At 41.7% G+C, this 14,014-nt stretch overlaps 3 protein-coding genes across 3 annotated transcripts in view; 2 read left to right on the forward strand and 1 right to left on the reverse strand.

Annotated features, from left to right (window-relative positions):
- LOC123244240 (histone H2B type 2-E-like) overlaps nt 1-11,649 on the reverse strand; it is a 262,719-nt gene extending 251,070 nt beyond the window's left edge. Inside the window, exons 1-2 of the mRNA XM_044672593.1 lie at nt 11,286-11,649; nt 9,939-10,305 (exon numbers count right to left, since the gene is read on the reverse strand). Of these exons, the coding sequence (XP_044528528.1) occupies nt 9,939-10,305; nt 11,286-11,649 (731 nt within the window). The remainder of the gene's footprint in view (nt 1-9,938; nt 10,306-11,285) is intronic.
- Nucleotides 10,613-11,254, forward strand: LOC123244242 (histone H2A type 2-C). Its single transcript, XM_044672595.1, has one exon. It carries the CDS (start codon nt 10,645-10,647, stop codon nt 11,032-11,034), a length of 390 nt encoding a protein of 129 aa, XP_044528530.1. The 5' UTR covers nt 10,613-10,644; the 3' UTR covers nt 11,035-11,254.
- Nucleotides 11,650-11,959: 310 nt separating the features above from the next.
- LOC123247257 (histone H2B type 1-C/E/F/G/I-like) lies at nt 11,960-12,414 on the forward strand. Its single transcript, XM_044676084.1, has one exon. It carries the CDS (start codon nt 11,986-11,988, stop codon nt 12,364-12,366), a length of 381 nt encoding a protein of 126 aa, XP_044532019.1. The 5' UTR covers nt 11,960-11,985; the 3' UTR covers nt 12,367-12,414.
- Nucleotides 12,415-14,014: the final 1,600 nt, after the last annotated feature.

Here is a 14,014-nt window from a genome sequence, read left to right on the forward strand (position 1 = left end):
AATACACTATATATATATATATATATATATATATATATATATATACATATACACAAATCAAAATAATCATCCTAGTACAGATTTATATGGGACTTCAAAGTTTTCAAAATGCTTTATCATTGTTAGAGCTCATTATATGCTCACAATTGTCCTGTGAAAGGGCATAATGCAATATTTGGGGGTGGGGAAGGTCTTTTCCCCCCCATTTTTCTTTTATCATTCAGGCCCTCTATCCCTCCCCTCCCCACACCATAGAAGGTATCATCTGGCAGAATATATAGATTATATCTTTCCTATTTTCACTTCTCAGTTCATTCTCTGGAAGTGAGCATTCACAAGTTATTCTTCAGATATCAAATCTCTAGGTATATATAATGTTCTCTTGGTTCTGTTCATTTCCCTCTTCATTATCTCATGTCGTTCTTTTCAAGGTTTTAAAAAATTAATATGCTCATCACTTTCTTATGCTGTATATTGCAATATTTATGATGACCATTTTACAGATGAGGAAATGGAGATTCAAAGAGGGTAGTGGTTGCCGTGGGCACACAACTAATAAGTGTTGGCACATAAGATTCAAACCCAACCTTTTCCGTGACTCCTAGTCTAGTACTCATTCTGCTACTTATTAACATCAGACAATAAATGCTAAATTATTGAATTTATCAATGAAAAGGTTCTAAGGATTTAGGTGAGAGAACAATCATTATGGGATTTGTTGATCGTGGAAAATGTTAGAGAAAACTACTTTCTCTCCCTCCTCAGATGTGCATATCCCCAATACTTTGATAGTGCAAACTCCTTAGTACAGCATTCAAGGCCACCTACAATCTTGCCACAATCTACCTTTCTATCCGTATTTCCGACTCAGTTTCATATGTACTTTTCCTCCAATCCTACCTTTTCTGGCTCTGAAATGAGCTTTGAACCTTTGTTCAAGCTGTTTGTTGCTAGAATGCTAGAACCTGCCTCCCCCAAATTCTACCCATTCTTTAAGATTCAAGATTCAATTCTTTAAGATTCCCACTTTGCAGGATCCTAAATCCTAATCATCAGATCCTAAATTTAGAGGCATGACCTGATTCAGAATGGAATAGGACTTCTGAAGTCATCAGATCCAGTGCCCTCATTTAACAAATGAGGAAAATGATGTACAGAGGAAGTAATATGATTTATCCATGGTCCCACAGGTAATAAGTGACTGAGTTGATTTTGGAACCCTGGTCCCTTCCAGAAGCAGCATTTTTCCCACAGTACCACAATGCTTCTTTCATAGCTTTAAGCAAGTCCTATCCTATAGAGAACATATTATTTTTAAGGTTTATGGATAGGAAAGAAATTTATGAGTCAAGAAGAAATGGAGAGCATTGTGAGATGTAAAATGGATAATATTGAGTACATTAAGTTGAAAAGGTTTTGTACAAATAAAGTAATGTTGCCAAGATAAGGAAGAAAGAAGAAAATTGGGGGGGGCAATGCAAAAATTATAGACAGTCTCTCAATCCTGTCTATCTCAGAGTCTCATCTAAAATATAGAGATAACTCAGTCAAATGTATAAGAATAAGAGCCATCCCCCAATCGACAAATGGGCAAAAGACATGGACAATTATTGGATGAAGAAATCAAAGGCATATGCATGTATAGGAGGAAATGCTCTAAATCACTAAATTGCTGATTAGAGAAATGCACACCAATAATCTCATCAGTTTGGCTAAAATGACAAATGCTGAAGGGGATGTGGGAAAATTGGGGTGCTAATACACTGTTAGTAGACCTGTGAAGTGATCCAACCATTTTAGAGAGGAATTTGGAATCACACCCAGAGAGTTATAAAACTGTGTGTATACCCTCAAACCCAACAAACATTGCTAGGTCTGTTTCCCAAGAACATCAGGAAAAAAAGGAAAAAACCCTCTATGTTCTAAAATATTTATAGCAGCTTTCTTTGTGGTGGCAAAGAATTAGAAATTGAGGAGATGCCCATCAATTGGGGCAGGGGTCGGCAACGTATGGCTCTCAAGTCATATCTGGCTCTTTTGAGGGCCAGATATGGCTCTTTCTGCAGGAGTCATAAAGTCAATTTTTTTTCAGGCGCTGTTATAGGAGCGCCCACTGGGATCACTGTACGGCTCTCACAAAATTATATTTTTAAAAATGTGGCGTTTGTGGCTCTCCTGGCCAAAAAGGTTGCCGACCCCTGAATTGGGGAATGCCTAAACAAAGTGTGGTATGTGATTGTGCCATAAGAAACAATGAGCAGGCTAATTTTCAAAAAAAACTTGGAAAGAACTATATGGGATAATGAACAGGGAAATGAGTAGAACCAAGAGAACATTATACACAGCTACACATTTAATACTTGAAGAATAACCTGTGTATAGTTGGAAATCTTGAATCCCTAAAACTATATTACCCAAACTTCCTTTCTGTATTACCAACAATTCCTTTTCCTTTCTGTTTTCATGCGTCTTTTTCGTTATTGTATATAAGTTTGGGGTAATGCCCCTCTAGCTCTCTCTTCCATGTGAAGTGAGTAGGGTTCTCTGTGTTCTCTAGCTCTCTAGTTAAATATTAATAAATCTCTATAAATATTATACTTTGGAGATATTGAATATTAATTTTAAAATCCACACCTGTGAATGTCATTCAAGAATAAACTGAAAAATGGATAATATATACAAAAGAAGTCATATAGCACTTTGTACTCTTCATGATCTTTAGTCCAGTGATTCTGGCCTCCTACTGTTCCATGAACAAGACACTGTCTCTCATCTCCAAGCATTTTCCTTAGTCCCCTTGCCTGGAATAGTCTGGCTTCTCCACTCTGACTACTGATTTCCCTGGCTTCCTTTGAAGTCCTAATTAAAATCCTACCTTCTATAAGAAGCCTTCACCAACCTCTCTTAATTCTAGTGCCTTTACTCTGTTAATCCTCTCCTACTGATCTTGTATATAGACAGCTTTGTATACATTTGTTTTCATGTTAGCTCCCTCATTAGGTTATAAGTTCCTTAATGGCAAAGACTTAGGCACTTTAAAAAAAAAAAAAAACCTTTTGCCTTCAAAGAGACCGAAAATCCTGGGTTCAAATCCGACCTCAGACACTTCCTACTTATTCAGATCTAATAACTCTCAACCTCCCATCTCATATAATCCAGAATTATCTCTAAGTGCCTATTGCACATGTCAAAATGGACAGTTCCATAGACACCCTAACAAATCTGAATGCATGATCTCCCTGTCCCAAAGTGCTTCACTATCAACTTAGTCCTAACTCCTTAGTCCTCCAGACTTATAATTAAGGTGTCATCTTTGTCTTCTCACTCTCTCTTAGCCCCTACATCCAATATTTACCTGTATCGTCCCTTCTCACCTCTGACATTGACACCTTCTCGTCTTCCACCTTGCTGTCCAATTTTTCTAAATACCTCAGTTGATCCTACAACAACCCTAAAAAGTAGATGCTATTATAATCCTCATGTTACAGAGGAGGAAACTAAGGCAGACAGAGGTTAAGTGATTTGTCTGGGGGTTACCCAGCTAGCAAGTGTCTAAGGCTAGATTTGAACTTAGATCCTCTTGATTCCAGGATCAGAATGCTATTCTATTGTACCATACCTCCAACATCAAATATAAAATCTTCCAGCTTTTAAAGTTCTTCCTAACCAAGTCCCTTCCTACTTTTCTGGTCTCTTTATACTTCACTCCCCCTTCCACGTACATTGGTCTCTTTGCTATTCTTTTCTCACACTAAACTCCATCTCTGGACCTCATGCCTTTGCACTGACTATGATCCCCATGCCAGGAATTTTCTCCCTCATTCCTCATTATCTTTGCCTTCTGGCTTTCCTGGCTTCCTTCATACTAAAGTCCCATCTTTTTCAAGAAGCCTTTCCCAATCATCCCTAACAATAGTACTTTCCCATGGTTGATTATCTCCAATTTATCTCATTTGTATATAGCTATATATTGCCTTTCCCTTTAGATTGTGAGTTCATTGAGAACAGAATTATTTTTTGCTTTTCTTTGTACCCCTAAGGCTTAGCACAGTCCCTGGCACATGCTGAGTGCTTAATAAATCTCTGTTGACTTGACAAGACTTCCAGGGCTTCATTCAAACACTTCCTTTAACTTTTACCCTTAGCACAGCACTTCACACTTAATAAATGTCCTGAGTAAAAGATTATTGATTCGATTTCTATGTGTCAACTCAAATTCTTCTTTTGCTTCACACTTTACTTGGCACAGGGCTTGTCGAGATAATAAACTTTAAGCTCTTTAAAAATTTATTTATCCTATTACAGGTTTTCTTTTTCTGTTAACACCTTGTTTCTACCTTATAAAAACTCAAACTGACACCAGGCTGATCCAAACCCAATGACTTTGACAACCCACTAAGCAACTTCCCCCAGATTTATTATAACTAGCCCACTGTTCAACGAAAATTCAAGATAAAACATCTGCTTTATTTTCATCTGATCAAAGTCCCTTCTTAATCAAGCCTTTGACAGCCTGCTTGGCCTTCATTATTCCAGGATTTAGGCTTATTTCCTAGTGGGTGATTAACCCAATTACTAGAGTCCCTTAAAAGGAATTCCTCAGTGCTATTATTCTCTAAGAATAGAGAGGCCACTGCTGGGTGGGCTTTCATCTCCTCACAACACTATCCTTTCTCAGTATATTTAATGAAATAACTCCAGAAAGCAATACTCTATAGGTAACAACTATCTCACTTCCAATCATCCTAAAATATTAATTTTTTTTCAAATTAATTCTAAAACCCAGGAGGCCCCATAATGGATTTTTAAAAAGAATCCTATGTTCTGAATCTAATTTATCCTCTTATTTATTATAATGCATTTTCACTACTTTGCAAAGAGGACCCCTTTATATGGATACTTTTAACACCTCAAGTATTTCCTAAGTAAAAAAGGGAGATTTTATCTAGAAAAGTGGTCGCCACACTTTGTCATTGTACAGGTCTCTAAGTAAAAAACCTTGATCACACTTCTAGATATGTATTTATGTACTGATTTACAAATTGTACGTATGTACCAATAATTAAGTATCTTACAAAGCTTACACAAAATTATACAAAATATGAGAAAGAGGAAATAATATTTTATTCTATAGTCAATAGGGAGTGACTAGAGTTTGCTAGGTAAGCATGAGTAGATCTGTGCTTTATGAAAATTCTTTTGGTAGGCGTATAGAGGATGGATTGGAAAAAAAGCAAAGGGTAATTAGGAAATTATTCAAACACTCCAAGAGAAAACCCCTGATGAGGGCCTGAACTAAAGTAGTTAACTAAGTAGCATCTGAGAAGTAAACAAAGTATGGATGCAAAAAATTTAGTAGAGGTAAAAATGACAAGAGTTGTTGATCAATTAGATATGTGTGGAGAATGATGAGTCAAAGAAACTAGCAGGTTACTGAAAAGATGATGGTGCCCTCAATAGAACAGGGAAATTCAGAAGAGGGACAGGATTAGGATGAAAAGTAACATAATCCCAACCACACTGATCATCTTGTGCTAGCTACATTTTTTTTAAACCCCTACCTTCTTTTTTTATTATTAATTTTTTTTATTTTTAGAAAAATTTTCCATGGTTACATGATTCATGTTTTTACTTTCCCCTTCACCCCCTCAAATTCCCCCACACACATAACTAACTCGCATTTCCACTGGTTTTAACATGTGTCATCAATCAAGACTTAGGTACATATTATTGATAGTTGCATTGGTGTAGTCCTTTCAGGTCTACATCCCCAATCATGTCCTCATCAATTCAAGTGTTCAAGTAGTTGTTTTTCTTCTGTGTTTCCTCTCCTGTAGTTCTTCCTCTGAATGTGGGTAGTGTTCTTTTCCATAAATCCCTCAGAATTGTCCTGGGTCATTGCATTGCTGTTAGTACAGAAGTCCATTACATTCGATTTTACCACAGTGTATCAGTCTCTGTGTACAACATTTTTCTGGCTCTGCTCCTTTCATTCTGCATCAATTCCTGGAGGTCTTTCCAGTTCGCATGGATTTCCTCCACTTTATTATTCCTTTGAGTACAATAGTATTCCATCACCAACATATACCACAATTTGTTCGGCCATTCCCCAATTGAAGGGCATACCCTCGATTTCCAATTTTTTGCCACCTCAAAGCACTCAGCTATAAATATTTTTGTACAAGTCTGTTTATCTATGATCTCTTCGGAGTACAAACCCAGCAATGGTATGGCTGGATGACTCTACGCTGGAAGGGTAAATTTGAATCCAGGTCCTTTGGACTCCAGCTCTGGCACGTTCTCCTTTGTGGCACCTAACTGCCCCTGTTTACCTTTCCATTAAGGGTTACTCAACTACTTATGGTAATGGGAAGCTATAATAGATAAGTGTCCTATGCATTTGTTTTGGTTAAGGTTATGACCTGACCACCCAAGCCCAGCTGGGCTTGTCTCCAATACAACCATGCCAATCCTTATCCTCCAATCTCTCCATCCCCCCATCTTTCCTTGTCAACTTCCCCTCAGAAACTCAAATCCAGCCTCTTAGGAGAATTCTAATCTGATCACTAACCAAGGTACCCACAGCAGCAGCTACTGCCATTCCAAAAATCTCCTCCACACACCCCTCAAACCAGTCCCCTGTTTTTCAGATGACCTTGTGACTATGGCAAGCTTCCTGAAGAAGGTGGGTTTTGCCCTTCAGAACATTGACTAAGAAGCCCACCTCTCCTCTTTTAAGTGACTGAATGGCACAGGATGAACAGGCTGAGATGGATTATGAGTTTCATACAAATTTCATTACATTTTCTCCCCCCTCACCTACTCTTCTAACCTTTTTGCTTGTTGTCAAGGACACCAGCATTCTTCTTCCAGTCACTCACATTCACAGCCTAGGTGTCATCTGTCTCTTTCTCTCTCCCTATTATCCATTCAGTTGCCAAATCTTGTTATTTCTACTTCCACAGCATATCCTGCATCCACCCCCCACATTATGATGCCTCCACCTGAGTTCATGCCTTGATCCACTTTTGCCTATGCTATTACAATGACCACTAATTGGTCCCCCTGACTTAAGTCTGATCCCTCTCCATTCCATCCTCCAAACAGGTCCCAAAATGATTTTTTTTTACCCTTATCTTCCATCTTAGAATCAATACTGGGCACTGGTTCCAAGGCAGAATGGTTAGGGCTAGGCAATGTGGGTTAAGTGACTTGCCCAGGGTCACACAGCTAGGAAGTGTCTGAGGCCAGATTTGAACCTAGGACCTCTCATCTTTAGGCCTGACTCTCAATCCAAGGAGCCACTCAGCAGCTCCTAGGAAACAAATTCTTAGAGAATATCAGCCAACCACAACGGGCACATAAACTGTTTTTGCAAACATTTGTCTGAAGGCAAAGTCAAATGGGCTTAATATTGGACTAGGAGGAAGCTAAAATAAATGCAAAAAGAATAGTTGATTTGGGAGAACTCAAGTCTAGGGTTTCCATAAGACCAACTATAACATCAATGAGCCTTTCTATGTCTGAAAGAAGTTGCTTATTCCTGGGACACATGAAAAAAAAAAAAAATGTTACTGACTAGGATGGGATGTTAGCTGTCGACAAAAGTAGGTTAAATAATTTGTCCAAATTGGCAATTACTAGAAAAGGTAGGATTTGAATATAGGCCCTCCAACTGTCAGGCCTATCTATGCTTTTCCCAAAGTCCATCAGTGGAGGTATAGGAAATCTCTAGCATTCTAGTGACAAAATAGTGATTTCTGTATGAAAACCCTTATCTAAAACTCAATAAACCCTTCCCAGGCCTGAAATTGTTCCCCCACCCCACTCTACCATCTGGATGAGGTCAATAACTACCCTATTTTTAGGGCTGAACTAATAAATATCTAGGATTAGATATATATTGTGTCTCTTTGTCATGTTTTCTTTTATTTAGGTTCTCTTCAGTGGAGGAAAAGAACAATTGCATTTGTTAAAGATGACTTAGATGGATCTCTTCTTGATAGATATCCCTAAAATAGCCTTCTATAGTGAATCCTATATCCTAAGGCTCTGGGTATTTATTTTTTTTCCTTTCATAGAATTCTCTTGCATTCTTACAAATGGGCCACTAGAAACTCTAGACCATTCATCTATGTTAACCACTTTCTTTTACTGATGAGAAACTAGAATTTCAAGGGAAATGATTTAATGAAGTTCTCCCGGTCTTCTAAATATTAATTCTCAGGGCAACTCAGTGGATTGAGAGCCAGGCCTAGAGACAGGAGGTCCTGGGTTCAAATATGACCTCAGACACTTCCCAGCAATGTGACCCTGGGCAAGTCACTTAATCCCCATTGTCTAGCCCTTAATGCTCTTCTGCAGTAGATAAGGGTTTAAAAAAAAAAAAGTAAATGTTAATTCTATAGGCTAGTCATTTCTATACTTTCTGGATTCCATATCACTACCAGTAAGACATTTTTCAGTGTGACCTCACTGTGGGTACACTTACACATTATATAAGGTTCTACTGTACTAATAATTATAAGCATTATAGAATTTACATCAGAAATAGAAATTAGAAAGGTATGAGATAAAAATTAAATATTTGATCCTAGAGCCAATAGAGTGCTGGAGTCTATTGAGTAGAAGTGTGACATAGTCATATCATATTATTAAGAAAATCATTTTGGTAGGGGCAGCTGGGTGACTCAGTGGATTAAAAGCCAGGTCTGGAGAGGGGGGGTCGTGGGTTCAAATCTGTCCTCAGACACTTCCTAGCTTTATGACCCCAGACAAGTCACTTAACCCCCATTGCCTAGCCCTTACCATTCTGCCTTGGAACCAGTGCACAGTATTGATTCTAAGGGTTTAAAAAAAAAAAAAAAAAAAAAAAAAAAGTTTACTTTCTTTACTTCAAACCAATTGAAGAAAGTGAGAGACAAAGTAGGGGAAAAGTCTCCGGGGAAGGATTTTCTTCCCCAGCAGTTCCTTTGAACTTCAATGAAATTCATTTGAAAGGGGAATTTGGTTTAATGGAAGATACCCTCTGGCGGAGGAGGGGAAGAGTAAAATACTTTCACTAGTCCTCGGATTCTCGTTTCTTTTAACTGTGCCTGGCACTTAGCAGGCATTTAATAAATACTGATTGTTTATTTTACAAGGTGAAAGCTCTGCAGTAGTTTGGTGCTAAAGAACACGTACCGGTTCCATCCTGTGAGACATTCAGAAATTAATTGTGCAAAAAGAATATTCTTGAACCCACTGCTGACTAGAAATGGAGTAGGGGGATGAACACCTGTTAGATACGTCGTTCAATTAAATGCACGCACAGAATCCACAGAAAATACAGTACTGTAGTAGCAAGGTAGAGGAAAGTTCGTCAGACTCAGAAGTTGTCCAGTGAAGGGAGAGTGACAGTATTCGTTAGCCAATTCGAAAATAGCGAGGGACTTTCGAATTTTAGTATAGTCCAATAGCAAGACTCAAGTGGCTTGGAGGTTTTGCTGCAGAAAGCAAGTGCAGCATGCCTATCCGTCGCTGTCGCCACACAACACCCCCCCCCCCCAAGAGCCCTGTTTGAACCCCAGAAATTTTTCAGATCTTAAAAAACAGTAATGTGATCGTCAGTACAGTACTTCCTATGCCGATGCTCATCAGCTCGAAAGTAGCAGCGACTCAAAGCTAACAAGAAAACGGTTATGCAAATATGATCCACTAACCCCAAAATATCCCAGACCCTGCAAGGGACGCAGTTCCAAGGCTGCTCAAGTTTTACCAGCCAGTAATACTTACATGGGTACTAAGTGTATTTCTGTTACTTATAATGGCACCCCTAAGAAAGCAATGAAGAAATGCCTGCACGATCAAGTTAAAGCTCTTTTTCCGGATAAGGTAGGTGGCTCTGAAAAGAGCCTTTTGGGTGAGGGAAGTCTGCCTCTTTCTAGACACATGCTCACTTGGAGCTGGTGTACTTGGTGACGGCCTTAGTGCCCTCCGACACGGCGTGCTTGGCCAGCTCCCCGGGAAGCAGCAGGCGCACGGCCGTCTGGATCTCCCGGGAAGTGATGGTGGAGCGCTTGTTGTAGTGCGCCAGGCGGGAAGCCTCGCCGGCGATGCGCTCGAAGATGTCGTTAACAAAGGAGTTCATGATGCCCATGGCCTTGGAGGAGATGCCGGTGTCAGGGTGGACCTGCTTCAGCACTTTGTAGACGTAGATGGAGTAGCTCTCTTTGCGGCTGCGCTTGCGCTTCTTGCCATCTTTCTTCTGAGCCTTGGTCACAGCTTTCTTGGAGCCCTTTTTGGGGGCGGGAGCAGACTTGGCCGGTTCGGGCATAGCGATCAGAGTTTTCTCAATCTAACAGAAAAGAGAACAGTAGCTAGAGAAAACGAAAATAGGGACTGAGTGGGCCTGCATTCTTTTATAACGGTAGCATGCAAATTAGGGTTCAACGTGCTCTTTATTCCTATTGGTCAACGTAATATAATTGCGTTTCAAGCTACTTTTATTCTATTGGTTTTTTCCGAAGCCTATTTCAAGCCAATGAAAGTTGATCTTTTCTAACCCCGCCCCTATAGAAGTCTACAAAAGAGACCCTATTTACCCGGGCGAGTTATCTTCTCGAGGCTTACACATCCCACGTCTTCTTCCGTAGGTCTTCAGTCATGTCAGGCCGAGGGAAACAAGGAGGCAAAGCTCGCGCTAAGGCTAAGACGCGGTCTTCTCGGGCTGGACTCCAGTTCCCAGTGGGCCGCGTCCATCGCTTGCTCCGCAAGGGTAATTATGCCGAACGGGTTGGCGCTGGAGCACCTGTCTACATGGCAGCTGTGCTCGAATACCTCACAGCAGAGATCCTGGAGCTGGCAGGCAATGCTGCTAGAGACAATAAAAAAACGCGCATCATTCCTCGCCATCTGCAGCTAGCCATCCGCAACGACGAAGAACTCAACAAGCTTCTGGGTAGAGTGACCATTGCCCAGGGCGGTGTTCTTCCTAATATACAAGCGGTCCTCCTCCCCAAGAAAACTGAAAGCCACAAACCCAAGAGCAAGTGATTAGTTCGGCTGTAAAAATTGCACGTTAACACCAAAGACAAAAGGCTCTTTTAAGAGCCATCAATTACATCAAAGGAAGAGCTGGCATACATTAATTTACCAATACCATTTTTTTTAATTTCGCTTATTAGTGATAGTAGCCCCTTAATCTGATAGGTGAGGGTGGCTCTTAAAAGAGCCGTTTGGGGGGGGTGGAGGGACAAATCTAGTCCCCCTTAACGTTTATTTGCTTTTGCCAGGCTTATGGCTCTCGGTTTTCTTAGGCAGCAAAACAGCCTGGATGTTTGGCAAGACACCGCCTTGAGCAATGGTGACTCCCCCGAGGAGTTTGTTGAGCTCCTCATCGTTGCGTACTGCTAGTTGCAAATGGCGGGGGATGATACGGGTTTTCTTGTTGTCCCGAGCTGCGTTTCCCGCCAGCTCTAAAATTTCAGCAGTTAAATACTCCAGCACGGCCGCCATGTAAACCGGAGCTCCGGCACCGACCCGCTCGGCGTAGTTGCCTTTGCGGAGCAAACGGTGCACCCGGCCCACAGGAAACTGCAGTCCGGCCCGGGACGAACGGGATTTGGCCTTAGCGCGAGCCTTGCCTCCCTGCTTTCCTCGGCCAGACATGGCGACAAAAGGAACGAACCACTCTCTTAGAGAAAGAAAGAGAAAACCTTTTAGCACCAATTTGAAGTAATTTATAAGACCTACCGGCAGGGAGAAGGAGATTCGTTTTATTGGTTAGGAAAGCCGTTTGATTAGAAGAACCAATGGGAAAAGAGAATTTTCATCTCATCATTTGCATCGTAGGCTACCAGGAAATGACGAAAACTCATCTACCAATCATTAGTGGGTATCCCAAAGCCTTTATTTGCATGCCGGATCTATAAGTAAAGGGCCTGTCGCCATTCTGTGTCTTTGTACTTCAGTCGCGACTTCAGTGGCTTTGTGCTTACGCTAACCATGCCTGAACCAGGAAAATCGGCTCCTGCCCCCAAAAAGGGCTCCAAGAAAGCCGTGACCAAGGCTCAGAAGAAAGATGGCAAGAAGCGTAAGCGCAGCCGCAAAGAGAGTTATTCCGTCTACGTCTACAAAGTCCTGAAGCAGGTCCACCCCGACACCGGCATCTCCTCCAAGGCCATGGGCATCATGAATTCCTTCGTCAACGACATCTTCGAGCGCATCGCCGGCGAGGCTTCCCGCCTGGCGCACTACAACAAGCGCTCCACCATCACTTCCCGGGAGATCCAGACGGCCGTGCGCCTGCTGCTTCCCGGGGAGCTGGCCAAGCACGCCGTGTCGGAGGGCACTAAGGCCGTCACCAAGTACACCAGCTCCAAGTAAGCGGCTGCTGCAGGAGTCACCGACTTCCCACGAAACAAAGGCTCTTTTCAGAGCCACCCACTTTGTCAGAAAAAGAGGCTATTCACTTAATGTCAAAACAAAACATGATTTCTTTTAACTGTCTTATCGTTTAATGTTGGGAAAGCTGGGGGGGAGTTATGTTTACAGAGAACACGAATAATTGCGTTCTGCTAAAGCAGGTCGACTACGCTATGTGACAAATGAAATCTGTGAATGTCGCCATTCATTTTTCAGTTTTGCCCCCATTATGGGGAGTAGACCAGCAATTTTGTTAATGGGTCATTTCTGCTCACAGAATTCTGAAAACGGGCAAGCACATTTACAATTAACGTTTCTTATTTCCTGTACTCTGGTTAAGTAACTTGCCCCAGGGGATAAGGCGTTTTAAAATCTACCCTAGTTCAAACGGGGGCTCTACGCCACGTTGCCTCCAGCTCTCCTAATCGACTTATTTTTTAATAAAGGTCTGCATTCTGTCCCTGCTTATCCATCCTCGCGAGACTGCGTGGTGTAAAAGGGATTGAGCGCTAGCTGCCTGCCAGTCGGGACTTGCCGGTTTTTAAAAACCTGCCTCATACCAGCTACCTAGTGTTTAATCCTGGGCATGTTGTTTATCCTTAAACCTGTAGGCAATTCTCTAGGACTAGTAGCGAAGCGGACCTGCATTGGTAGGTGCGTTCCTAATTGGTAGGGGTACTTCGCTATGCCAGTGAAATCACAGGACCGTTCTCTATCCTATCCCTGAAACACCAGGCGCATTGTGGGAACTGGCGGGAAAGCCTTCTCTTCTTGAACGCTTTTCCTTCCCAAGAACAACCTATTTTCCTCACGGCCTTTTTCCCCACCACCACCACCACCCTTCCTGTAGTAAGCAGAAAGGAATTAATTTCTTAACAACCTTTCTCCACGTTTTATGGAGGCAGATATGGTCCTTATCCCTCGGACCCTATTATGATACGGTAAAGGGAAAGTTGTCCCCCAACTTGCCCGCTTTCAATTCCCAGTCATAACTCCTAAGAGAGATACTGGGGGGCATGGACCTGTGAATGTCGGAGAGGCTTCGGAGAAGACACTGGTCTGTCCCTTTTTCGATTGGTTTTTATCCTGCTGAAGATACATAAAGAGGGAAAAAAGGATAGTGGCAAAGGAGTGCTTCCTGCCCTTTGGAGTTCGAAGAAGCCGAGCCACAGCGCTTAGAATGTTCAAAGTGGAACTGGATGGGGCTCGCCCACCCCACCCCTCTTCCTCCAACACTAGGGGATTGGGGGATCAATGAGTGTAAAAGTGTTCCAGCTGCTGGGCTCCTCGTCTGCTCAGACAAAAAGTCTGGGCTCCTTGAAGCTATGTGGAACTGGGTAGGCTCATACAGGAAGCCTCTAGGCTGAAGAACTCTGGAAATAAAGATATGAAGACTATGAAACCCTGAGCCCAAGAACCTTCCCTCAGAGACTCTCAGCCAGCAATACTTATGACTGAAAATGTCATACTTTAAACAAAAAGCAAAAGAATCCTTTTTCTTTCCAATGGGTCCTGAATTTCATCTCCTTCCATTCCTATTTCATACGTTCCACAAGATGAGAGATGGCTTAATTTAATAGAAAATAAAGGGGGCGGTTAGGTAATTCAG

The sequence above is a fragment of the Gracilinanus agilis genome, chromosome 4, assembly GCF_016433145.1.
Source record: "Gracilinanus agilis isolate LMUSP501 chromosome 4, AgileGrace, whole genome shotgun sequence".
Classification (NCBI taxonomy): Eukaryota; Metazoa; Chordata; class Mammalia; order Didelphimorphia; family Didelphidae; genus Gracilinanus; species Gracilinanus agilis.